Here is a 27,686-nt window from a genome sequence, read left to right on the forward strand (position 1 = left end):
AGTTTGTTGTCCAAAATCCGGAATTTGACCGCGCAAGTAGTCTGCTGTTTGACTGTGATTATTTCATGGCAGACAGCTATGAAGTGGCACTGTTTCACTGAAGTGACAGGGGATAGCATAATGTAGTTTGTAAACATGTGTAAACCTTGTTGACATTGAAGACTTGTTTGTGGTAATTCCGGCCCATGCAAAAGTAGTGTTTTTTGTGTAAAATGGGTGTACTCGGCCTGGTTGGAGGGTGTGTCTGTTTTAAACCAATATGCTGGGAGAAAGAGCTGGACAACAGGGGTTGTCCTTTTCAGGGTATGTGTCCCCCATGCAGGCAAAGGTATATACAAAACTTCACGGGCCTGCTGATATTAATACAAATGTTATAGCCACTAAGGCTATATAGAAACATATAGCGAAATTAATTGTGGTCTGAGGCCGACATATTCAGACAAATTACGTGACTAAGTAGACTAAGGGGGATAACTGCAATATGATGAAGCGCGGACTGTCAAATGAAATGCATGAAGACTAATTTTCAGACCATTGTTACATATCGCATATTGTATGATATAGTTTCAGCCTTAATTTCACATTATTGTGTGTTATAGGTACGTTTAGTATCCCTTCCCTGTTCAGCACAATTATTATGTGGTTTACATGTTGGCATTACTAAATGATACAACTTCACCTTCTTGTATGTACAATCATTTTTGTTTTACAGTTTCATGTATTTCCAAATATTTTATTATTTTTATTTCATTCCGTATTTATAACAATTATTCCTTCATTCGCACCGAATGGTGCTCTTTTTATTATATAAATGTTCTTTCTTCCTTCCTTCCTTCCTTCCTTCCTTCCTCCCTTCCTTCCTTCCTTCTTTCTTTCTTTTTACGTTTGGATGGATATTAAAACGGTTTTCTTGTTGTGTGTCGTTAAGCCCAATGGTAAAGGGTACTTCTGATGTGCGGTCAGCTTAGGATCGATCCCCGTCGGTAGGTCCATTGGGCTATGTTTCGTTCCAGGGAATGCACCACGACTGGTATATTTAATGTCGTGGTATGTGCTATCCTGTATGTGGGATGGTGCATTTTACAGACCCCTTGCTACTAATGGAAATAGTGTAGCGGGTTTCCTCTCTAAGACTATTCTTAGTTTGATCCCCAATAATCGATATATTTTTTGTTTTGCTGGTGTGTTGTTAAACATTCATTCATTTATGCTCTAAGACTATATGTCAGAATTAATAATTTATAATTCAATGTGCTCTAGTGGTGTCCTTAAACAAACAAAAAATTAACTCGTTTTATTGTTGTTGGTATTGTTGATGTTATCCTTGTGGTTGCATAGCTTTAGACTATTTCTATATTGTTTATAAAGGTCACTTTCTTTTCTTGTAAGTTTTTATTGCATGTTAACATGTTTTAATCACTTGAGTTTTTACTTTCTATCAGTTAGTTTTCGAAGATTTTGTTTTTTCCTTCTTCGTTATTTTTCATTAATTTCGTTTTAAATGTTTTGACATATGTTCTAATTATTCGTAAAGCTACCATCCTGACTTTGATGTTCTAATTATTCGTAAAGGGACTATCCTGACTTTGATGTTCTAATTATTCGTAAAGGAACTATCCTGACTTTGATGTTCTAATTATTAGTAAATGGTCTATCCTGAGTTGTCTACGATTGTTAAGATGATGTCGACCAACAGATACCTTTTAACAACATCATTTTATTTCCTAATATATATACACACATATATAGAGCTTCTATACTTTTTTTGAAATTCTCTAGCCATGGGATCATTGCTTTTAAAAAGTTACTAGCCACCATTAAAAATTCACCAGCCCTACTTTACTTTAAGTTAATACAATTTTACTATATAATCAGATTAGTCACCTGACCTAAAGACGGAGACATGCAGACTGATACTCTAAACAAGAAACTATATTTAATATGTAATACTAGTCTTTACAACCTTTTGTTTGTTGAAAACCTTTTACACTGCAGCAAATGCAGGATAGTCCCTCTAATGACTTGTTTCAGGTACGTTAAACACCGCATATCAATCAACTGTGAAAGGTCTAAATAAGATGAAAGTTTGAGCCCAATCCGTTTGTATTTATATTAGACAAAACAAAAATAAAATAAGAAAAACTAATTAACTTCTGCGCCACAAAACTGACCTAGTTTTGGAGGTCCATACATCGTAGCGCCGTTGTTGTGGGCGTAGGAGACCGTGGTTGAAGACACACTTTGTCTGCGGTCATCGATGACGTCGTGCATTTGTCTGGTAGCAACTGTGCCTGGAAAATACAAACATAGTCAACATCATCATCATCATCAGCAGCATCATCATAATCAATGGCATCATCATCATCATCAATGGCATCATCATCATCATCATCGTCGTCCCCATCTTCAGTATAAAGATAATTGTTAAACTAGTTATCCTCATCGTCACCATCATTCATCATAATCATCATTGTCATCATTTCCATCGTATCAGCACTATTATTATAAATTAATGTAAGCCTGATGAATGAAACAGTTAATCAATTCAATAGTTGTTTAAGCTAGTGATATGTTTTTGTCTAATATATTTGGGGTGACTCGATCGAAAACGGGAGAGACGAAACCCATTGCTACAACACAGGATGGTCATCAATTAGCATGACTATGTATTTTGTGTGCCCTTTTCTCTGTAGCAATATATTATTATATACCAGCCCACCACCATGAGGATAACAAGACGCTGAATGGCTACCCTGAGGTGAATCGATCCTAGAGTTCATCACACCTCAGACGACGACTCTAACCCACCTCATAATAATATATATATATATATATATATATATATATATATATATATATATATATAAGAATTATATAATATATTTTAATATATAAGAAGACAATCTTTTTAAAATGGGAACCAACCTACCTTTCCTCAAATATTCCAGATGCGTAGAAAGTGTGTTGGCATTGCTAGGCGACACTAGACGGCAGAAATCCTCTCTGCCCATTCGGCAGAGTTGTCGTCCGTCCAGATGCATGAATTTCGACCCGTCCACGTCACGAAGATTATATTCCTTGACCGCCCAGTTTATCCACTCTTGCACGTTGTGATGACTCCACAAGGAAACATCTAAAAACAAAGGGTAATACATGTATTTATTACGACCGCTGGCGGTATGTGTATTACACCAAACACTATTCCTTCTGATCCAGCACACAACATTCACGTCTCACAACTTCTTTCGCGGCTTTTTAAAAATTTAAATAAACGTATATTATTGACGACAAATAATTAAATGGCTATCATAAGTTATTTGGAGTTTTTTGCCCCATTATTTTCTCTTCTTTCTCTTCTTTTTCTTCTTTTTTTGTTTTTTTGTTTTTTGTTTTTTTTACAAAATGTACAAAAGACAAACTATGGAAGAATGAATTAAAACATATCCGTTACAATTATTTTCGAAAGTTTCGGTGGCATCCTTCATCAGGGAACTGTAATTCTCTTCCTAGTTCCTAGTATGCTATATCCATTAATCCTAGTGCTTAATAGCTTTTTAATATAATAAAATGGTCGACTAATTGACGCACTGAATTTGTGAATATTGGAGACAATGAGACAATGTCTTTGTGAAATATATAAATATCTGAACATTTCGAGGCAATGCCTTTCTGAAAGACAGTCTAAAAGTTTGCAGACAACATCGTCAAGAAAATTAAAAATGCCAGAGAACCTGGAGACAAACTTCCAGGTGAGCTGCCAACGAGCGGCAGTACCGATTGCCGACCTAACTGAAATGCGACATTAAGACAACCACAACAGGGGCGATTCCATGATTTGATGTAGAGGGCCTATTTCTTAAATGCATATTGTATATTAGCGGTGAATACACTTTAAAATAAGTGGAAATCGTTTTCCGTCGTATGGAGAAGGGGGGAGTGGTGCGTCCAAACCCTTTCGACACCACCTGGACCCGTCCTAGACAAAGTTGTTTCCTCTATGTAAACCCATGATATACAAATTAGAGATTTCGTCGTGAGGTGACACAAACTGAGATAAATTAACATTAACACATCTGACTCTTCATTAACAGTCATCACTATCACCATGTACGCCATGGACAGACCACCGCTAGATAGACATCCTGGTCACAAACCTGCAGGTGCTGGATAGTACTTGCCTTAAACTCTAATTACGTGCCTATATCCTGTTAAGATTCAGGTACACCCATCCCAAACCTAATCTCTGGTAAGGCCAGATGGTACTAATACAGGTTCAAAAACATTATGCAAATAATATTCATACTAGAGCGACTTGTACATTGTACGTGGTGATGATGATGATGAGGGCAGTAAAAGATGTATTATGTGGTAAGAAGACGAGGACTAAAATCAGTTAAAAGAGTCCTTTGTCTTCCTTGAAATGTTGAGAGTATCCGCGCATGGCAGAGTGATGTCGTTTAAAGTTTGTTTTGTTTAACGACACCACTGGAGCACATTGATTAATTAATCGTCGGTTATTGGATGTCAAACATTTGGTAATTCTGACTCGTAGTCATCAGAGGAAACCCGCTACATTTTTCCTAATGCAGCAAGGGATCTTTTATATGCACTTTCCCACAGACAGGAAAGCACATACCACGCCCTTTGTCCAGTTGTGGTGCACAGGTTGGAACAAGAAAAAAGCCAATCAGCTGAATGGATCCACAGAGATGATTCGATCCTCCGACGCAAGCACCTCAAGCGAGCACTCAACCTGTTGAGCTAAATCCCGCCCCCTGTAGGTGCTGTCTTCGTCTGTCCGTTTATTCGTCCGTCCGTCCGTCTGTCTGTTGAGCTAAATGCCGCCCATGATGTCATTTATTACACTCTGCTCATACTAATGAACATATGAAGAGGATCTTCTCAGAAACTACGCGTCACAAATTACCAAATGTTTGACACCCAATAGCCGACGATTGATAAGTCAATGTGCTTTAGTGGTGGCGTTAAAAATAACTTTAACTTTTCATGTTTTCATTCACAAACTATATACAAGTGTTTGTCATTCCGCTTATAGCCAACTTCCTTTGTTTCCCCGACTGCGCGGATATTGAGTGTAAGTAACAATGGCTATTAGAAAAACATGGCAACCGGCACATAGGTCTCTTATTCAGGGGCGGATCCAGTACGTGTGCTAATGAAAGGCACGCAATATCCCTATACTCTGTTTTGTGCAAAGATACGACCTTGGCTAAGATAATTATTGTTTGGATATTCAGATTATGGCTAGTGACGTTTAATTTAGTTTTATTGTTATAGCGGTAGTAGTAGCAACAGTAGTTGTATTAGAAGTAGTAGTAGAAGTAGTAGTAGTAGTAGTAGTAGTTGTATTAGAAGTAGTAGTAGAAGTAGTAGTAGTTGTAGTAGTAGTTGTAGTAGTAGTTGTAGTAGTAGTAGTAGTAGTAGTAGTAGTAGTAGTAGTAGTAGTGGTTGTTGTTGTTCTAGTAATGGGGCGGGATGTACCCTAGTGGTAAAACGCTCGCTTTATGCGCGGTCGGTCTGGATCGATTCCCGTCGGTGGACCCATTGGGCTATTTTTCGTACCAGCCAGTGCATCACAACTCGTATAACAAGGCCGTGGTATGTGCTATCCTTTCTGTGGGATGGTGCATATAAAAAATCCCTTGCTACTAATGGAAATATGTAACGGGTTTCCTCTCTAAGACTATATGTCAGAATTACCAAATGTTTGACACCCAATAGCCGATGATTAATAAATCAATGTGTTCTAGTGGTGTCGTTAAACAAACACTTGTTGTAGTAGTAGTATAGTAGCAGTAGTGGTGGTCATAGTAGTAATAGTAGTAGTAGCCGTAGTGGTAGTTGTTGTGAAAGTGGAAATGAAAGTGGAAACGTAGTAATAATATTTGTAGTAGTAGTCGTAGTAGTAGTAGTTGCAGCAGTGGTAGCAGCTGCAGTAGCACTAGCAGTGGCAGCTATGGCGGTTGTAGTTGTTGCAGAGCTAGTAGTTCATGCATTATGTGTGACATTGTGATATTATTATTAGTGCTATTGGAGGTGGTGCTGTTCAAGTGTTAGTAGTACTGTGTGTTGGTTTTGTATGTGTTGGTGTTGTGTTATTGTTATCGTTGTTGCTGCTGTTGCTGCTGTTTCTCTTACTGACTACAATGTGCAGTATTGTAAAACCAGCGCTGTTTCGAGTCAATAAGAAACCACGTGAAACAATTTTAATGGCAACCACATTGATACGGCTGGACAAGTGTGTGTGTTGTACTTTCCTGTATTTTTCCTGTCTTCTTTTCCAATCGGTAGGCGCTTAACGCCGCCTTAAAAGGTGTACGGTTTCAGAACCGTCATTTCAGTGCAAGGTTACACAGATGTGCGCCACGTGCGCCTAACTACACCCTGATATTTGTGCACATGGGCGGAGAAACAAATTGTGCTGGATATGACCGGGTCCCCAGAGAAACAAGAAAGTCGTTATACCTCGATATTTAAGTGTCTTGCAAAAACAGAAACTAGCTGAAAATTGTTGCACTTTGAAAGATGATCTGTGGTATAAATTGCGCGTTTAAAACAATGACATATAGTGGGATTTTATTTTATTTTATTTTATTTTATTTTATTTTATTTATTGTCGCTATTGTTGTTCTGTTACATTCGATGGACCTAGTTTGGATATACATGTATATTATAGTGCCTTATACCAGTAACGAATCTGACAGCAGGAAATTGCTAAATATTGTCGCTCACCCCAAACATAATTATCTTATTATTATTTCCCTTTACGAAGTAAAAAGGCGAGATATAAATATTACTACCAGCCTCGTTGGCGTCGTGGTTAAGCTATCGGAGATAAGTCTGGTAGATACAGGGTTCGTAGCCCGGTACCGGCTCCCACCCAGAGCGAATTTTAACGACTCAGTGGGTAGGTGTAAGACCACTACACCCTTAACACTTAACAACTAACCCATCGCCGTGGACAGACATCCCAGATAGCTGAGGTGTGTGCCCAGGACAGCGTGCTTGAACATTAATTGAATTATAAGCACGAAAAGAAAGTTGAAGAAAGATAGGTAGTACTTTTCTGACGTCAGCGTAAAGTATAACGTTAAAGTTTCGCGTTTACATCAGTTTCTCACAATCTACAAGTTCTAGGTCAATGAAATTTGGTTTATAGTTGCACCTGTGGATTTTCATCACACTGAGCTGAAACTTGGTTTATAGTTGCACCTATGGATGTTCACTACAGTGCATGTGAAAATAATTAAGAATTAATTAAACATTTTACATTAAAATGTATTTGTTTTTTGCTCAACGTGAAAGTTTTGCCTTTAGATCCATTTCTTACAAACTATAAGTCCTTCAATGAAATTTGGTTTGTAGTTTGTACCTATGAATGTTCATCAGAGAGCTTGTAATTAAAATACGTTTGGGTGGGGTCTCTTCGTGTAGCGTTGGTTCTGGTTAACAACATGCAAGTTTAATGCCATGATTGGACTCGCGAATAATGAAACTAAAGCTATGTGGCATCAGATTTAGGGAAGAAAAATTTGTATTTTGCGACGATTTGGTTGTCGACGATTACCAAAGCATTACATAGTTTCCTCTAGTCTTCTGCTACATATCAGTATCAATAAGGGGAGGGCTGGAGGTGACTCGAGCTACAAACTCTCTCTCTGTGGGATCCGGTACCTGGATGCGAACCCAATAACTTGTTGTCATGTTGTATAAATATTATTAAACACGTATACCATAAGTGAATGCTGATATCTGTACTGGAGTGTATCAGTCACTGTCAAATAAACAATAGACGGATCCATCGGAAGTTTGGCAGTTTGAGTACCCGGATGTAGAAGGCTGCGTGGATTATTTTACAAAGTGCCGTCTCCGCTAATCTGCAAGTCACACATGATTACTCGTTTGATGTTGTACGCGCTCGGCTCTGTATGCTATTTCTCTTCAATGTGTTTTTTTGTGAGAGAGATTACCAAGAGGATATGCCAACAGTACGAAACAGCGTTGCGGACATTGAAGATGGCACATACCAAATACACACACACACACACACACACACACACACACACACACACACACACACACACACACACATATATATATATATATATATATATATATATATATATATATATATATATATATATATACTGGACAACAACGAAACAGGGTTTGGCTTTGGGTATTATAGTGATTTAATACATCAAAGAAAGAAAGAAATGTTTTATTTAACGACGCACTCAACACATTTTTATTTACGGTTATATGGCGTCAGACATATGATTAAGGACCACACAGATATTGAGATAGGAAACCCGCTGTTGCCACTTCATGGGTTACTCTTTTCGATTAGCAGCAAGGGATCTTTTATATGCGCCATCCCACATACAGGATAACACATACCACGGCCTTTGATATGCCAGTCGTTGTGCACTGGCTGGATTTAATCCATCAAGTTCAGGTTCTTTATTGCTTTAGTTTTACCAGTTATAAGCTTTATATTAAAGATGACATATAATATATACATATTTAAAATATTGGATAATGGTGAGCAGCGTTTTTATCCAAAAATACATTCATGCATGAAAAATATCTTATATTGCTAAAATAAACCAAATAAACCACAAATACATTACATGGATAAAAGAAAACAAATAATATAAATATTAAATACAAACGTCCGAATGGACACTAAAGTCGCACGTGCATATAACTAAACGCAAATACATAGGTAAAATAAAACAAAATACAAATAATTGTAATTATATTACTTATATAATCAAGTTGTATGGGTATACACAATATTTAACATACATTTAAATAATCGCCGAGAGAGACAGACAAACTGACATGTATTATTCTATAATATTAATTCAATAGTCGGTCCCCGACTTTATTTTCTCTTAATAAAAGGAGTAGGTACGATAGCAATGTGTTTGCGGCCCCCAATAAATCAAGGAAACAAAATTCACAATTTGGATTTAAAAGTAGGTGTTGGACATAAATAAAGGTTTTACTGTTTTAGTGTTACACATATTTTTCTGTGTTATGTGTTGAAAGTATTATAAATCTGGTGTCAAAGTGTTCGATTTTAGGCTCAATTCATGTTTTTAGCCGTTTTTGCCAATTTCAAAGCGTCAGAAATTTATCAGCGCAGTCGTGTTCTGTGTTCATTTTATAAACAACAAAATATTAAGATAATATAATTACTGTGTCAAGAAAAATAATTATACCATATATTGGTGTACACTGAACCTTAACATATGTAATACAGTTTCTGATCTGAGGAAATGAAATGAACGGGTTTCCTATTGTGTAGTATTCCATTTATATTGAAGTTAACAATGTTATTATCAGCCCCATGAAAGTGCACTATAAAATAAATGCATGCTTGTAGCATCCAGAGATATTCTGCTGTATGAAACTATGTTTAATTCACATAACACAAACTTGGGTAGTAAAAGCTATAAATCTATTCATACTGCACCTGTGATAACATATTCTTGTGGATTAATTAAACAATATGACTGGGTAATACAGGACTAAAATTAACATTGTTACTAGACAACTAGAGTTGATTTGATGGGTTAGCCCGTTACATTATGCAAAAGTGAAGGCATTGTATGGTTTTCTTTAATGCAAATATAACTGACTAAACTTATTACTTTTGAAAATGATTTTAACAAATATTTTAGAGCACATTGGTTAATTAATTATTATAATTCTGACACATGGTCATCAGAGGAAATCTGCTACATTTCTCCTAATAAAATAAACCGATGTGGTTCAATCCTGCGGGTCAAGCACTTCAAGCGAGCACTCAACCGACTAAACTAAATTCAACCCCCCACCCCCACCCCACCCCTTCAAGTGTATAAATATACTATATGCTTATATATTAACTTTCAAACTTTTAAAAATTGTTATTTTATTTTTCAGTTGTTTGGTTATAAATACAAAAAGGATTGACAATAGTAAATCAATATGACAACAGGCCAACTTTACAATCAAAGATTAACCTTCACATTTGGGTTCAGGGTGGAGATGAGATGAAACCTAATTGTAATGTAAATTAAAATTTACAATTCAGTGTTTGTATAGCTGTTCTGTATTTATAATTATTATTTCCCTTTTGGAGTAAAATAACGCAGATATGTATTCTTCAATTGTACATCCTCATTTGGGCCTCACATTATTGACATCTATTAACTATTGTATTCTTGAACCTTGAATATATTGTACTTTGTTGATTGTGATGTTTAAACCAATTTATCTTTCTTAATTTATAAAAAGAATACATTTTGTTAACATTTTGGGCTTGTTTTGTGTTTTGTTTCAAGAATACGGATCTCCCGTTTAAGGCATCATTTATTTCCCTTCCCATAGCAGCTGACATCTAAAAAATGGCATATTATTGACTAGGAGTCATATATCTATAAACATATGTATCACATTCTGACATTTATTTGGGGGCCAAAAATGACCCTTATCATACCTACTCCTTTGTCCAAGGTTATTGAGCATCAAACAAACATTATTTAAATTAAAGTTAAAAGGTTTGACAATTGAACAAATTATTTAGTTCTCTCGGGACATAAACATAATGAGTCGATTAATAACAACGTCTGAGTTTTTCTTACACGGATTTACAATGCTTATCCACAGGTTTGGCATTTTCATCTTAGTAAGAAATGCACTTTCGTTTAATAACTGCAGCGACATTGAAGTGATACAGGCGATTAATATATACTTTTAATAGTTATCATTAACTCGTCTACCAAATCCCAAAACTTTAAAATCGAGTGTACAAAACCAACAAATCAATCAAATAATAAGGCATTATGGAATGTTTTTCTTTAACATTTGCGTAACAGTTAAACCGTAGTGGGTCTCTGCGAATTGAAACAAAGTGACACGAACCATTAAATGGGTTATCCATTTCGGTTGGGGGTTTTCGAAAACCATTGGGACAGTGTAAATAGTTTCCTAAATTTTAGTATAAAAAACCGTTATGTAAAACTATACTTGCGGGATGGATGCAATTTTCAGAGATCTGCGTACACTGTGGAATGGGGATGGTAAACGTATAAAGAAATGATCCGATACACGTCAATACTAATAAGGTAAAATTTACCGTAAAAAGACATAATAATTATTGATAGTTCATGAAAATAAAAATTACACATGGATAAATATTTATTTAGTCAAATATTCGGGAATTCTTTAAATAATTTGAAAAGATTTAGGGTGTGTTTTTCGTTTTAATTCAGTGCGTTAGTTTTAACTTTATACATGTTAAAAGTGTAGCGAACAAAGTTAGTTAATTATGGTCAATAATAAAGATATTGAACTTTCTTTGTTTAAAATTGAAATCATTATTATTGATAAATATATTTTACACAAAGTGTATTCCGAACACTCACAAACCCCTGATAGAATGATAGAGCTAACCAATCTATGTCATGTCAAAACAACATACAAACACAACAGCAACATCATCAATTCGCTTTGTTTTGTGTTCTCACTGCACATGTCATCCAGCTGCTTGTTTATAGATTTAATTATTTAAAATGACTATAACATGAAACTAAAGACACATCCGTTTGACGTGTTTATGGTCAAAATGTTTTATAATTTACATATTAATTTATTTTAAGTTAAATATTATATATCACTGTTATTATTCCTAGAACATGAACAAGTAGCATTGTTGGACAATTTTGTATCGTATTTTAATAAAGCTATTATTTATTTACTTATTTATTTATTTATTTATTTATTTATTTATCTATTTAATTAGTTATTTATATACTTTTTGTTTTAAAGTGTAAAATTAAAATATGTATTTACAAATCTAAATAACAGATAAATCCAATATTTGTTAAATATCAATCCATTTATTATTATTATTATTATTATTATTATTATTATTATTACATGTATTATCATTATTATTATATTAATATTTATGTATTGTATGAGACTTTTCTTTGTTTTAAAACAGATCCATGTTATTAATAAAATACTGTATACATCAGTTATCCTTTATTGTGCATAGACCATGTACATAGCATATGAAGCAAAATATTAAAATGTAATAACACAATGCGATTCTGTAATCCTGACGTAACAAACTATAAAGTATACGCAAAACTGTATTTAAATTTGTTCACAATGCTTATAAATATATTGTTTATTTCACTTGGATTTCTATAATAGCAAACAGAGAAATATTGTATTCTAAAATTATTTCAAACAAGAATAATCTGTGATAAAATATTCTTTGTGGTTAGTGTTGACTGTGTAAGTTTTCTCAAACCTTACAACAAGATCAAAAAAGAAAAAAAAAATTGTAAGTGATTTTCCACTAAATAGTATACAAATTATTTGTTTTAAAACGTAACGAAATATCACAAATAAAATTGGGGAAATAAAGTATATGTGTTATTGAAAATAAATCTTTGACTTTCACTAAACATGCGATTTCACACATACACAATGAAAAAAAATCATGCAATTAGATTAATAGAAAATTATCAAAAATAAAATATTATTAACTTCCGATTTCACTACTACTTATTTTGTTTGTTTGCTTCTTTTTTAATCACAAATTGTCTCGTATGAAATTTTGTGGATGAGATATAAAATGGTAAAGTCAAATATGTGTTAATCTGTAACTTATTATAGACATTATTTAAACCCAACATTCACAGAAACTCGCAATCATAGCTAAATCAGAATGACAAAACCGTTATCCACAATCAAAACCGTACCTCTGCACAATACAGAGCCGAATGGGTGATCATTTACTGGATAACACATCCTTGTTTCAAAACTAAAACACACAAAACACCTAAAACAAAATTCATGGATATTAAAATATAAGATTAGTTACTTCAGTATGTAAGTTCCATTATTTGTATTACAAAATAAAGAAAAGATGAGAAATAAGATTCGCAAAACTCACGATAAGACCCAGGTAAGAAAGTTTTCTTTGATGAACATACAGACTGAAACTTGCTACGCGATCTTTCTAGAAACAAACTCATCAAGAGGACAATTTCGTTCAGTCTGACGGGATCTTTTTTTAATATTTCGTGAATTTGTTTGACATCTTCGCTGCATTCGGCTTTAGTTTGGGGGTCCGGATCTTTCACACGTGCTACCGTTTTCTTTCCTTGCATTCTTCTCGTTTTTCTTCGTATCCAATTCAATGGGATAATCTAACCCGTTCTTAGGAAAATAGCACAAAAGAACACATCCGCGACATGCGCGTTGAAACCGACTCACAAACACGTGTAGCGTGCGCGAAAGAAAATATTTCTTCAGATGATACTAAACAAATATTCTTTTGGCAACGAGTCACCCGGGGTCCGACAAAACGATACATTCTCGGAAAGTGCCCAAATAGTTCTGTTAGAACGAATACGACTTTTGTTTCAACTTCGACCTTTTATTTTACGAGTTAACGATGTGTAATGTTGTAACGGGTAATGTTTAAAGATTTGTAATATTGTAACGGGCAATGGTTTTCTTTTTTGAAAACATTCAAAATGTGAATTATTTATAAACATTAATTTGATTTAATTATATATTAGGCACCTGTATAATGTCTACCGCCGTGATTGAAAGGAGAAACTTTGAAGTTCGTTTTCTATAGACTAACAGTATATTATACATCAAGGAAAGTGTTGACCCTTGAGTTTATACTCCAAACATAAAACACTTCCGTAATACTAGCAACCAAAATGGCTGACAATTTTGATTGGGTGTGGGGGTGTCGTGGGGGGGGGGGGGGGGGGGGGGGAGGGGGGTATGCATTTTATAGTTATATTGTTCCAGTCTTTGGTGGTCTTCTTTCCATACATATTCAAAACATGTGGTAAAATTTACAAATGATATAAAGAAAGGCAGTCATAATTAGAATTATTAATGCATAATAGCATATTTTGTTTTTACTACCGAACATTATGGACTTTACTGTATATTATGTGAAACGTAACTGAGCCTAAGCAAAACATTATATTTTCTTGCTTTGTGTTTTTTATTAACAGTTTTTTTTTTTACTGATCTAAGACTTATATAATCGACCTTCATGTTACATCATCATGATCATGGCACGAATATATTCTTCCTAAAACGGTAACGCTAACGGCAAACACACACACACACACACACACACACACACACACACACACACACACACACACACACACACACACATACATATATGCACATATGCACACCACACACACACGAAGACACGAAGACAGTTTACATTGCCTTATAACTCAGGTCAACGTTTTGAACCAAAACTGAATTATTTATTATTTATTATTTATTTATTTATTTAATTTATTTATTTATTTATTTATTTATTTATTATTATTTTTTATTTATTTTTATTTTTATTTATCTAAAAGGAAGTGGGTAGTAGCATACGGTAAGAAATAACAAATGCGCTATAAAGTATTTTCTTAAAATTTAATATCCAACGACCTGCTTCCCTACATATATCTATATTAATACATTTCAATTTGGACATCATTTGCTGTAAGAATTTTGAAATTGATGACAATGTAAATATTTTTTTAATTTAGCAATTTATGAAAATTGTATCACACATGCTTATTAAAATAACAAAATAAAATAAAATAATAATAATAAAATATTGTGCGAATTGTTTGTTTATTTACTAGTATATAGACGATTTTGTTCTTCACCTTAACCTTCTGACTACTGCAGGCGAGATATCTCGCCCGACGTCACGTCAGTCGATATACTGTACACTGTACACAGTGTATTCCCCCAATTTCATATTTCCCGCCGTTTTGCACACGACACTCACCGGAAACGGAAATATAATTAAATAAAAAAGATTTTTTTTCAAAATGGTGGTTTTGTTTTGATTTTTTCAATTGAAAATACATTGAAATTTTGAGTTCCAAAAAAGTGGTTTTTCGGCAAGTATTTTCGCTTGACAACAATGGCGGCACGTCGCGGTATTTTTCAGGGATCGATAGCTGATTGTAACAGCTAATTTGATAATAAATTTGATCGTTTTACCAACAAGGAAAATTACCAAATATTGCAATATGAATCGTAGTTCGGTTTTTTTTTTAAAAATTCTGGTCAGAAAACCAGTTATCGGGAATAATGGGCATAAATACTGGACAGCTGGCCACAAATGCCCGTAAGTAAACGCAACATTTTCGATTTTTTGCCTAATTTTAATCACCATTAGCCGATCTAAAATAATAAAAATTACGAAAAAAGACACGAAAATAATACTTACCGATTCATATATGAACTTTATTTCATGTATTTATGAAACATTTAAGTGAATATATGTGAGTAAAAATTATAAACTTGTACCCACCCAACGTGGTTTTTGTTAAAAATTAATCCAGTAGTCTAAAGGTTAAATAAAACAAGAGCACAGTTAGTGTAATAATAACATTTAAAAAAAAAAACGAAACCTTACGGGCCATTTTGTTTATAAATTGCATGAACAATTTAGTTCACAAGTACTAATTGTTACTAGAAAAGATTAAACATTTTGTTCAGAAGTACTAGTTTCTTCACGGAATGCTACGAATTAAAACTTTGGCAACCATCAGAAACATTTCATAGCATAGTTTTTGACTTCAGTGATATTTATAGATAATGCAAAGCAACACATTATTTAAATACGTAAACAATACAACGTCATTATTTTCTACTGTACTGCAATACTTCTCATACTGAATGTCTGTAAAAAGTACTATAATCATTCTGAAAAAAAAAAACTAACTTGTATACTGCATTGTGTTGTGTCATATTTTGTGTTGTTGGTTTGTGTTCTATTGTACTATTTGTATTGTATTGTTTTGTATTTTATTGCTTAACCGCATCATATCATTATGTTATAATGTAAACAATTATATTATACTGAAATGCATAACATTATATTGTATTGTATTGTATTGGATTGTATTGTATCGCATCATCATATAATATTGAAATATATTATATTGCATTACATTATACATAATTGTATTGTACTGTATTGTATTTATTGTATTGTATTGTATGGTGTTGTATTGTATTATATTGTATTGTATTATATTATATTGTCTTGCATAATTATATAATATTGAAATATATTATACTGCATTTTTTTATACATCATTACATTGTATTGTAGTGTATGATGTTGTATTGTATAGTATTGTATACTATTGTGTTGTATTGTAGTGTATTGCATTGCACTGCACTGCACTGTATTTGTAACTACTAACTAGGTTAAGTTTTAAGTGCATTATGTTACGTGTGTTTGTTTTTATAATGTGTTTGATCTTATTGTGCTGTTTATTATGTCGTGTTGTGTTGTCTCTTGAGTTGTGATGTTCTGAGCTAGACTACAGCGTCGGTCTGAATCAGTGCGAAACGACTCGCTACCTATGACAAACGGATTCATAATTAAAGTTGGAATCCTGCAAGCACACACTCACTGCCATTAAATATTATTATCGTGCTCGAGCATAGAACGTACTGGTGATTATGCTGCTATTGTTGTGTACTGCATAGTGTTTAACTTTAAAGGGACATTCCTGAGTTTGCTGCATTGTAAGATGTTTTCGACTAATAAAATATTTCTACTATTAAACTTACATATCAAATATATTTTTCTAGTTTATAATATCAGTGTCTGTATATTTAATGTGTTTCTAGTCGTCTTAATATTTGTAAGAAGCCCAAACTGAATTTTGTCTTCAAATAATTTCGTAAGTACGAAAACAAATGTTTTAGGAAATAAAGTGAAATTTAACCTAGTACAAATATTAGAACGATCAGAAACACGTTTAATATACAGCTACTAATATTGTATGCACATATGTTTGATACGTAATTACAATCGTTAAAAAGTCTCTTTTAGTCGATAAAATCTTAAAAATTGCAGAAAACTCAGGAATGTCCCTTTAATACAATAATACTAATAATAGGGTTTTAATTAGGTTTTTTTTGTTTCTTGTTGTTTTGTTTTATTATACAAAGGGCTTACACTGTGTTTTAATTTAATTGTGGAATGTTTATATTGATGTTGCATCCAATAGCCGATGTATGTTTCGTGCTGGGGCGTCGTTAAACAGTCATTCATTCATTCATATACGAAACAACGGTGCCGTACCCAGTCTAACTAGCGTGGGGTTAGCAAAATGAATTACCACACAATGCAACAGAGTCCATTCCAGTGTGATAATTGTTTTATAAATAAATATATATATATATACTATTTTTATTTTTAAACTTTTAATTTTTAATTTTGTATTACTAAATGTTTCGTTAATACTCATTTTGGTGCAACACTGCAGTACTACTAGTTCTTAACATGTAATAAGAAGAAAGTTGGTTTAGTGGTCTTTGCATCTCCCCAATGAGTCGTTACAAATAGCTGCGGATGGAAGCCTGTACCGGGATGCGAACCTAGTGTCCACGAGGCTAGAGATCTGTTGTGTGGATAGACAACACAGTACATGCATAACTCACCGGCCGGGACGATTACTTTCCTTGCCGCTCCGTTCGCGTGCTCAATGTCCGGTTCCTTGGCCCTGCTGGTCACAACACTGCTGTGTTCACTCTCGTGTTTCGCTCTCATCACTGGGTACACGTTCACCACACCCGAATCCGGACCCAGTAGGGGTGGTGGGTTGTATGACGTCAGGTCGTCTGACCCCACGGGCTGGGGCATCATGGGGTCGATCGTATACGACCGCCCCTGGTTGTGGTGCATGTTAGTGTACGTGTTGATGCTGGACTCTGAGAAGGAAGGTAAGTCAAAGGCGGACTTCAAACTCATCGGCAGGGTGGCCGACAGCTCCCCACCCTCCACTGCGTTGGCCGTCGGCGGGTAAGGTGACCACACATCCACGGACGATAACTGTGGCTCGGATTTCACAGTGGAATTCTCCTTTACGGAATACACCATAGAACAGTTGAGATCCTCGTCAAAGCTGCCCTGTTCGAGGGCTGGTTGTTCCGCGCCGTATTGTCCCGTGTCCTCTGTATCCGCCATGCGGGGACTTTCCGAATTCTGGCCATCCTAGAACGAACAAAAAATAAGTAATGGAATCCAGAAGTGTGAAGGACAAAAACAAAATACACTGCAGACCGCGCCTTGTTTCTCTACTTATCGTTTGGCAAGTTTAGCAAGTAAGAGTGTAGGCTACTGGCCTCAGCCACAAGTGGAATAATGGATAAAATTATTATTAACAAAACGTGGTGACAATCTGGTAAGTCGTGGAACAAGCTACATGTGGCGGTGAAGAGAACGAGAGAGAGAGAGAGAGAGAGAGAGAGAGAGAGAGAGAGAGAGAGAGAGAGAGAGAGAGAGAGAGAGAGAGAGAGAGAGAGAGAGAGAGAGAGAGACAGACAGACAGACAGACAGACAGACAGACAGACAGACAGACAGACAGACAGAGATAGAGAGAGAGAGAACGAGAGAATGAGAACGAGAGAGAAAGTGAAATACAGACATTGCATGTCGACGGTGGTTCAGGAACCAAAGTACCGGATTCGTGGCTTTTAGGAAATCCTACATTGTTAACATGCCCCGGGCTATTGTAATGTCTCATTTCCTAATTCTGAGTGAACTTATCGGGAAAAATAAACCCAACACTTGTAGTAGCACCGAATAAATACACAGTAGACGGTGCTATCAAATGAATACCATACAACAGCACACAGGGAAACGCTGATGGCTCTATAAGCGAAAAGCATTATAGGATATACTGGTGATAGTTAAAGTGTTGATAAAGTAGCCATCTCAGGTGATTTTGGCACTGCCGTTACTTTAAAAATGTTGTTTATATATGTCATAATTTTTGTAATATAATCATGCTGAATTATGGATTAAAAAAGAAAAACATTTTAATAATTTTTTTCATAATTTCAAATTAAAATGAATTTTTTTATTTTTTTTTATTTTTTTTTATTTTAGCAAAATTGTATTATTATTATTTTCGCAAGGTATAAACCAGCAGACAGTTTGACAGTTTAGATGCTGGTTTTTAAACAAACCAAAAGTAAAGCTACCATTATTGATAGTTTCGGATTAAATTTACATAAAAGCTATAAATTCTAGAATACAAATCTTGAATAAATAAAAGACAAAATTGAAGAGATTCGTGATGGCATTTGAAATTTTGACCCCAGAATAAAGACAAACTTACCATCATCAGATGATTGCTAGAGACAATAAACTAAAATCGTATTGTGTCTGTATCCGGGAGTGTTTGGTTTGGTTGCTTGAGTGGCTGGTCATATTTAACCAGTCATGATGTGTGTGACGCTGCAACTAGTCTACACGAGTCACACATACACATTCACACAGAGAGATCGCAAACTACAACACGTATCTCTTAAACACGGTACCATGCGCGAGGACCGGAAGTGAAACTTATCACCATAATATAGACAAGAGGAAATGGTGACAAAGAGGGCAGGGAAGGCTTAATCTGGACTTTCTTTGATTGTAATTACCTTCTACCAAGCGCTATTTGTTTTACGTCAACAGTATTGACATTAGAGTAACACCAGGCTACCATCTAAAAATCTGCCCCATTCAAGTACAAGTACTATGATGAAACATAAGTGTTGCCTGCTCTGAACTATTATAAATGTGGAACGCTCTAGTATTGTTATGTTCACGACGAATCTGCGGTTTTAGAATACAACAGCATTGTTCCATTATGTCGATATTTTATACAAGAAGATAAAGTTTGTTTTGTTTAACGACACCACTAGAGCATATTGATTTATTAATCATCGGCTATTGGATGTCAGTCATCTGGTTATTTTGACATAAAGTCTTAGAGATTAAACTCGCTAAGCTTTTATATTAGTAGCAAGGAATCCCGCAGACAGGATAGCACATACCACGCCTTTGACATACCGTGGTGCACTGGCTGGAATAAGAAATTGCTCAATGGGCCCACTGACGGGCATCGATCTCAGACCGACCGCGCATCAGGCGAACGCTTTAACACGTTTTGGGGTTATTTTGAATTGGAATGTCAGTTTAACTACATGTGTATTCATTGAATAATCCCCTGCGTGTGCTGTAACCTCACCGTGGTGCAGGGGTGTAACATTCTCTTTGAGAATGGCCAATACAGCACAAAATTGACGTTTTGAGTAAAATTCAGTATCCGTAAAATTCTGTGATATTTGTGTTTTTGCACAGTTCTTTACACTGTTTTTGTTTAAGTCTTGAATTTTTATATTGATGTTGATCACCATTTTATTTATTTGCATTACCATAGTTTGACATCCAATAGCCGATGTATTTTTCGTGCTGGGGTGTCGTTAAACATTCATTCATTCATTCATTCATTGAATAATCTGATGTTATCAGAAAGGTGAAAACAATATTAATTATGTGAATTTTTAAAATAATAACTATTAATATTAAATATATTGGGTGTTACCATTACATCAACCAGCCTATTTAAATATATTTCTATTAACTAGCCATTTATAATATGTTATTAATATTACTGTCTACATGTACATATGCATTAATATTAAATATATCATCTACAGTATTACTATTACTATAATCAGCATACTACCACAATATGTATGTACTCCTAGTATTTAGCGTGTATAATTTAATTCATCTTCTGTGAGGCGATGAAATAAAATATTTAAAAAAAAAGAAAAAAAAAAAAATATATATATATATATATATATACACAATGTATATATATATATATATATATATATATATATATATATATATATATATATATGTGTATATGTATATGTATATGTATATGTCTATGTATATATCTATATATATATATATATATATATATATATTGGGCGTTTATATCCGGTTGGTCAATATTCTAGAGATATGTTTATATATATTATTAGATTTTAGTTATTCATTTTCTTATGCTCGGCTGACGCGCGATCGACCTAGGATCGATCCTCGTCAGTTGGCCCATTGGACTATTTTTCGTTCCAGCCAATGCTCCATAACTGGTGTAAGAAAGATCATGGTATGTACTATCCTGTCTGTGGGATGCTGCACACAAAAGATCCCTTGCTGCTCATCAAACACGAGTAGCCCTTGGTGTGGCGACAGCAAGTTTCCTCTCACTATCTGTATGGTCCCTGAAAAAGGACACTCAGTTTAGTTAGGGGGCGAGATGTAGCCCAGTGGTACAGCGCTCGCTCGATGCGCGGTCGGTGTGGGATCGATCCCGTCTGTGGGCCCATTGGGCTATTTCTCGTTCCAGCCAGTGCACCACGACTGGTACATCAAAGGCAGTGGTATGCACTATCCTGTCTGTGGGAATGGTGCATATAAAATATCCCTTGCTGCTAATTAAAAAGAGTAGCCCATGAAGTAGCGACAGCGGGTTTCCTCTCTCAATATCTGTGTGGTCCTTAACCATATGTCTGACGTCATATAACCGTAAATACAATGTGTTGAGTGCGTCGTTAAATAATGCATTTCTTTCTTTCTTTCTTTCTCAGTTTAGTTAATCTACAAACCCGCAACACACATAAGGTTATAAGAGAGAGAGAGAGAGAGAGAGAGAGAGAGAGAGAGAGAGAGAGAGAGAGAGAGAGAGAGAGAGAGAGAGAGAGAGAGAGAGAGAGAGAGAGAGAGAGAGAGAGTGAGAAGCCAAAGTATGTGATGTCTGTAGGGAAATATTGTCTAAAAATAACTAGAGCTTGTCTCGATAACCATTACTTCTCAGTTCTGACATCCAATAGCAGATGATTAATTACTCAATGTGCTCTAGTGGTATAGTTAAAGAAAACAAACTTTACTTGTCAGACAAACGTGCATTTGTAGAATTATGAAAAATGCATTTTGGGGTATTACAAAAACTGGTTAACCAGAACCACTTCAGGTGTACGAAAATTAATATAGTAAATAATAAAATGTGAGAAATTCTAATTTAAAATATGAAAAGCATCTTTAATAGTGAAAAATACGTCGTAAGGCTGCCATATAACAATGTGTGTTGTTAAATAAAATATTTCTTTATTTCTTTCTTTTCATTTCTTCAACGTTAATCATCCATTCTTCAATATTTTATATACCATGGACTGATGCATACGTAAAACTATATTTGATTAAAAAAAGAGCAGAATAAAAAGTTATAAGCTGTGGGACTTGGGAACATACATATTTTTTAATATACTAGTATTAAACAGAAAAACAGCGGATGCGGCTTGTACTGCTACCGTTTGATATTGTAAACCTCTGGAATTGTCTCTTGGTAATAGGAGGATAAACCCAGATTAACTGGATGTGATCTTAATCGGTTTACGCGACAGATTCAGAGTAAAGAAACTACCGCTTTGAATTCCTATTACATACTTAGCATTAGTTGTATAGTATACAGTTTCTCTTGCCTAACATGTCGTCATAAAGAAACGGTATCTCTTGGTAGGCTTTTGTAATTGTGAAAAGCGTTTCTTTAGTTTTTGTTATAAAACTTATTTAAATCTACATTGTTTGGTATATTTACTTATTTTTAATTTAATTAAATCTGAAAATCTGGTATATGCTTTGTTATAATTTAATTACATTTTTAGCGTCTTGTGTATTTTGTTTGTTATTATTTAATTAAATCTCCAATGTCTATTTTTTTTATTATTATCATTTTAAAGATATGAACGGTTCTAGTATTCTGCTTTAAGAAACCAGACAGCCTTAACCTATAGTCAGCACCTTTTAAATTATAATACAGAGACAGTGGCGCAATACTTGAATAATGGTTAATTTTCCATTAACATGACTATTTCTTTATTTATATATTTTTTACTTATTTATGTATTGTTAATTCATTAATTCATTTATTCATTTATTTATGCAGTTACTAATTTATTCATTCGTCCATTTATATATTTATTTATTTATTTATTTATTTATTTATTTATTTATTTATTTATTTATTTATTTATGTATTTACTTATTTATGAACACTGCATCCAACCAACCATTTACCCATGCAAAAATCTACCAATATATCTAGACATCCATCCATCCATTTAAACGTTTAATATTGGTGTAATGTACTTATTTATTTACTCTGATTTTATTTATTTATTTATTTATTTATTTATTTATTTATTTATCTATTCAGTTAGTAAGTTAGTTATTAACAATTTATCCAACCAACCATCCATCCATCCTTTCATCCATCTATCTGTCCATCACTCATCCATCATCCATCCATCCACCCACTCAAAATCCGTCCATCCATCCATATATCCATTTATACTTTTAATATTACTACTATTGTTTGTAAACACAAATTCAAACAAAGATACAAGAAAGATAAATGTTTTCAGACAGAATTCTCCAAGTCTGTTTAGAAGAATCCTGTTTGGGAGCTCGTGTTTTATACTCGTCTTATTAAAATAAGCCGGGGGTGGGGTGGAGGAAGGGGTATGACTAATGAGCACATTGTTAGTGACGTATTTAAGAGTGTATACAGCAGCCAGGCACTGGAGTCGACAATACACACACTGTTATTAGGGCGGATACAGTTGGATATCAAATTCGTAATACACACTTGACATCTGTAGCTCACACAAACGTAACTAGGTCATTCGTTCATTATTTCATTCGTTCCTTTCGCTGTCGGATTGTCTGTCCAGCTGTCCGTCCGTCTGTATGTCTGTCTGTCCGATCGTTCGTCCATAAGATTATTCCCTGTTCCATCAATTGCTCCATAATTAATATATCACCTGTGATCACATGTTTCAAAGTACTGTTATTGAAAAAGTTCAAATACGGACGGTAGAAAGACAGTGGCGAAGGCAAGATAAAAAGGGAGAATGAACGATGAAGAAAAGAGACAGACGGATACACACACACACACAGAGAGAGAGAGAGAGAGAGAGAGAGAGAGAGAGAGAGAGAGAGAGAGAGAGAGAGAGAGAGAGAGAGAGAGAGAGAGAGAGAGAGAGAGAGAGAGAGAGGGAGAGGGAGAGAGAGATACAGACATACAGACAGACAGACAGAGAGAAAGAGAAAGGAGAAAGAGACACACAGAAAGAGAGAGAGTGGGGTACGGAGATGGAGGGATAGAGACAGAAAGCTAGAGAGAGAATGAGAAAGTGCGAGAGGGGTGGATGAACACGAGAAAAGGGGATAGGTAGAACTACAAACAGAGAAAATCAAATAGAAAGACACAGAGAAAGCGACAAAATACACACACAGGGAAAGACAAAACCAACTGGCAGAGGAAGAAAGAAAGCCGGACAGACAAACACAAGAGTATCACACGTGCCAAACACTGCCGCTTTCCATTATTCCAACAGCCAACTTCCTTGGTGATTTTCCTTTATTCAAGTACCATCAGTTTTTTAAACTACTTCTTTCCTCAATCAACCGAGTTAAACAGGCTCTGCTCCACACACCGACTCCCTGCGTTCCTACCTCTCGCTAGCATTGCCCACTTCCTTCCTTTATTGGTATTGCATAAAACTGTTGTAGGAAATATAAATGAGTTTATTTTACCACCTACGTTAATTGTTATTTGAAGCCACTTGGGTTTGGACCGACCCGACCGGGAAACAGGGCAAAGAGATCGTAATATGTTAGAAAACCTCGTCTTACATACACTGAATCAGTCTAGAATCGAATATTGGTGAATAAGTAGTTATTAGTGGGATATTTTCATGAAAACACCGACATTTTAAAATAGTATTTATTTATTTATTTATTTAAATTTATTTTATTTATTTGACTTTACTTAATTTTTAAAAGTTTATTATTGTTATTATTATTATTATTGTTGTTATTACTATTATTGTTGTTGTTATTATTATTATTGTTGTTGTTGTTGTTGTTATTGTTATTATTATTATTGTTATTATTACTGATTGCGTTTAAACGTATTTTCTTATCTCGCGTAAATACCGGACGCAGTACCAGTTTTAGAACTCCTGTTATCACCATCCTCGGAAATCCTAATCTAAATCTACGTTTGACATGAGGTGGTTATGAGTATAGTAATAATTAAAGCGTAAACGTAAGAAACATTGATCACTTCTGTTTTCCTTTCCTGTCCTTTCAGTTTATTCAATCGTTTTTCACAAACGTTTTGTGTTATTGATTGATTGATTGAAAATTGATGTCGACATCATTCTACAATTTAATGTTTGTAATTAGGACAGGGCCTCGTAACTTGGATAACTTGTGCCAAATCCCTGTGTGTGTGTGTGTGTGTGTGTGTGTGTGTGTGTGTGTGTGTGTGTGTGTGTGTGTGTTATGTAATACAATGTTTTTAATAAAAAAAACCACCTAGTGTATGACGCGCATTGACCTGTATCCACAATTAGAAACCCTTCTCCCACATAACCGCATCGTTAGTTCCCCCCCCCCCCCCACACACACGCATTGATCCCTATTCACCTGCATCATCCCAGCCCCCCCCCCCCCCCCCCCATCATATAGCCACATTCCCAGTGCCCATCCACCCGAACTCAGATCCGATCCGCACTGACCTAACCTAATCTCATCAACTCTAATTTCGTCACTAGATGTACATATCCTTTCTCTTCAACGTATTTTCGTGCTTATATCTAATTAATGTTTAAGCACGCTGTCCTGGGCACACACCTCAGCTATCTGGACTGTCTGTCCAGGACAGTGGGTTAGTTGTTAATTGTTAGTGAGATAGAAGAGGGTGCAGTGTCTTTACACCTACTCACTGATTCGTTAAAACTCGCTCTGGGTGGGAGCCGGTACCGGGATGCGAACCCTGTACCTACCAGCCTTATGTCCGATGGCTTAACCACGACGCCAACGAGGCCGGTATATCCTCCTAGTCCATTCGAATCCATACCTACTAAAGTACACAAAGCTGAAAGACAAAACAAATAGCAGACCGAATTTTTTAAGTTCAGGTTCTTTATTGCTCTACGTTTTTACAACTTATCAGCTTAATACAATGTACAACAAAATAATAAAAATAATAATAATAATAATAATAATAATAATAATAATAATAATAATAATAATAATAATAATAATAATAATTAATTAATTAATTAATTAATTATATTGACTTATATTATTTAATACATACAAGTCATTATTAAGTATACTGAGAGACACATGTATTATTGGTTTAATATACGTGTAAACGAATAGTACTGCACTGAATAAATAGTAATGTTAATATGAACCAATTTGCTCCAATAGCTGATCTTTAACGGCATTTGCTCTAAATAAATATTTTCCGAGATTATGAAGTTCTTTAGCATTGTCAGACGCTAATAGCTGGGTAAGTTTGAAAAAGCTTGGACGTCTATGGTAATATGTTTAATAAATTTCATTCTTAAATCATTATATCGTGGGCACTGGAGGATAAAATGATACCCGTCTTCTATTTCATGTTTGTCACATAGTGTAAATTTTTTCTGTGATCTTCAATATTTCTATACCTGCCAAATTCTATATTTAATGTGCACATATTCTGATTTTAGTTATTTCTTTTAAAACACGAACATCCATTGGTTTTCTAAGATAATCTTGCCATATGAAATTATTTAACAAGTGTTTGTATAGACTTCCCTTTGGAGTTATCATTTTTTTTACTGTAACAAGGTTGTTTGAATATGTAAGTTATCCTTTCTCTGATTACACTGTCAACATTGTTATCAACATGTGCTAAGTTCCATATATAATTTAAACCTAGTTCGTTTAGTTCCTGTTTAATATTCATTAACCAGTCATCTTAATACTGAACCATTTCCTGTTATTAATGTTACGCAGCTTTATCAAATATTTAAAAATCCGTAATTTTTTTATAATTTGCATTGGGAAACGTCCTAATTCACTATAAACAAAGTTCTTTTTGTACCCCTAATAGTCTTTTATAGAACTGTATAAGAATGTTTTCAATGTCTTGGCCAGGATGAAAACCCCACACTTCAGATCCGTAACTAAGAATACTATTAACATATGTGTCAAACAGATAGAATTGTTTTAGTATAAAAATATTTATTATTACACACTTTCAGTATTGCAAATAAAGCTTTTCAACCCTGTTCTGCTACTCTCTTCTATATACGACTAAATTTGCCATTATAAAAAATAATATTCCTAGGTAATTAAATTCATCTACAAAAAAAAGAAATGTTTTATTTAACGACGCATTCAACACATTTTATTTACGGTTATATGGCGTCAGACATATGGTTAAGGACCACACAGATTTTGAGACGAAACCCGATGTCGCCACCACATGGGCTACTCTTTCCGATTAGCAGCAAGGGATCTTTTATTTGAGCTTCCCACAGGCAGGATAGCACAAACCATGGCCTTTGTTGAACCAGTTATGGATCACTGGTCGGTGCAAGTGGTTTACACCTACCCACTGAGCCTTGCGGAGCATTCACTCAGGGTCTGGAGTTGGTATCTGGATTCAAAATCCAATGCCTCGACTGGGATCCGAACTCATTACCTACCAGTCTGTAGACCGATGGCCTAACCACGACGCCACCGAGGCCGGTAAATTCATCCACAACGTCTATCTGGCAACCGTTATAAAACCATTTCTCAATTTCTCGCACTTTTCCGCCATTTCTAAACACCACAATCATTGTCTTAGTTGTATTTACAGTCAAATCCCATCTAACAGTAT

The 27,686-nt window shown here is 34.7% G+C and overlaps 1 protein-coding gene across 1 annotated transcript in view; it reads right to left on the reverse strand.

Annotated features, from left to right (window-relative positions):
• The window catches only part of LOC121388273 (Friend leukemia integration 1 transcription factor-like), a 48,995-nt gene extending 29,458 nt beyond the window's left edge, over positions 1 to 19,537 (reverse strand). Inside the window, exons 1-4 of the mRNA XM_041519551.1 lie at positions 19,230 to 19,537; positions 17,548 to 18,100; positions 2,930 to 3,133; positions 2,172 to 2,291 (exon numbers count right to left, since the gene is read on the reverse strand). Of these exons, the coding sequence (XP_041375485.1) occupies positions 2,172 to 2,291; positions 2,930 to 3,133; positions 17,548 to 18,100; positions 19,230 to 19,235 (883 nt within the window). The 5' untranslated portion in view covers positions 19,236 to 19,537. The remainder of the gene's footprint in view (positions 1 to 2,171; positions 2,292 to 2,929; positions 3,134 to 17,547; positions 18,101 to 19,229) is intronic.
• Positions 19,538 to 27,686: the final 8,149 nt, after the last annotated feature.

The sequence above is a fragment of the Gigantopelta aegis genome, chromosome 14 (genome assembly GCF_016097555.1).
Source record: "Gigantopelta aegis isolate Gae_Host chromosome 14, Gae_host_genome, whole genome shotgun sequence".
In the NCBI taxonomy this organism is placed as follows: Eukaryota; Metazoa; Mollusca; class Gastropoda; order Neomphalida; family Peltospiridae; genus Gigantopelta; species Gigantopelta aegis.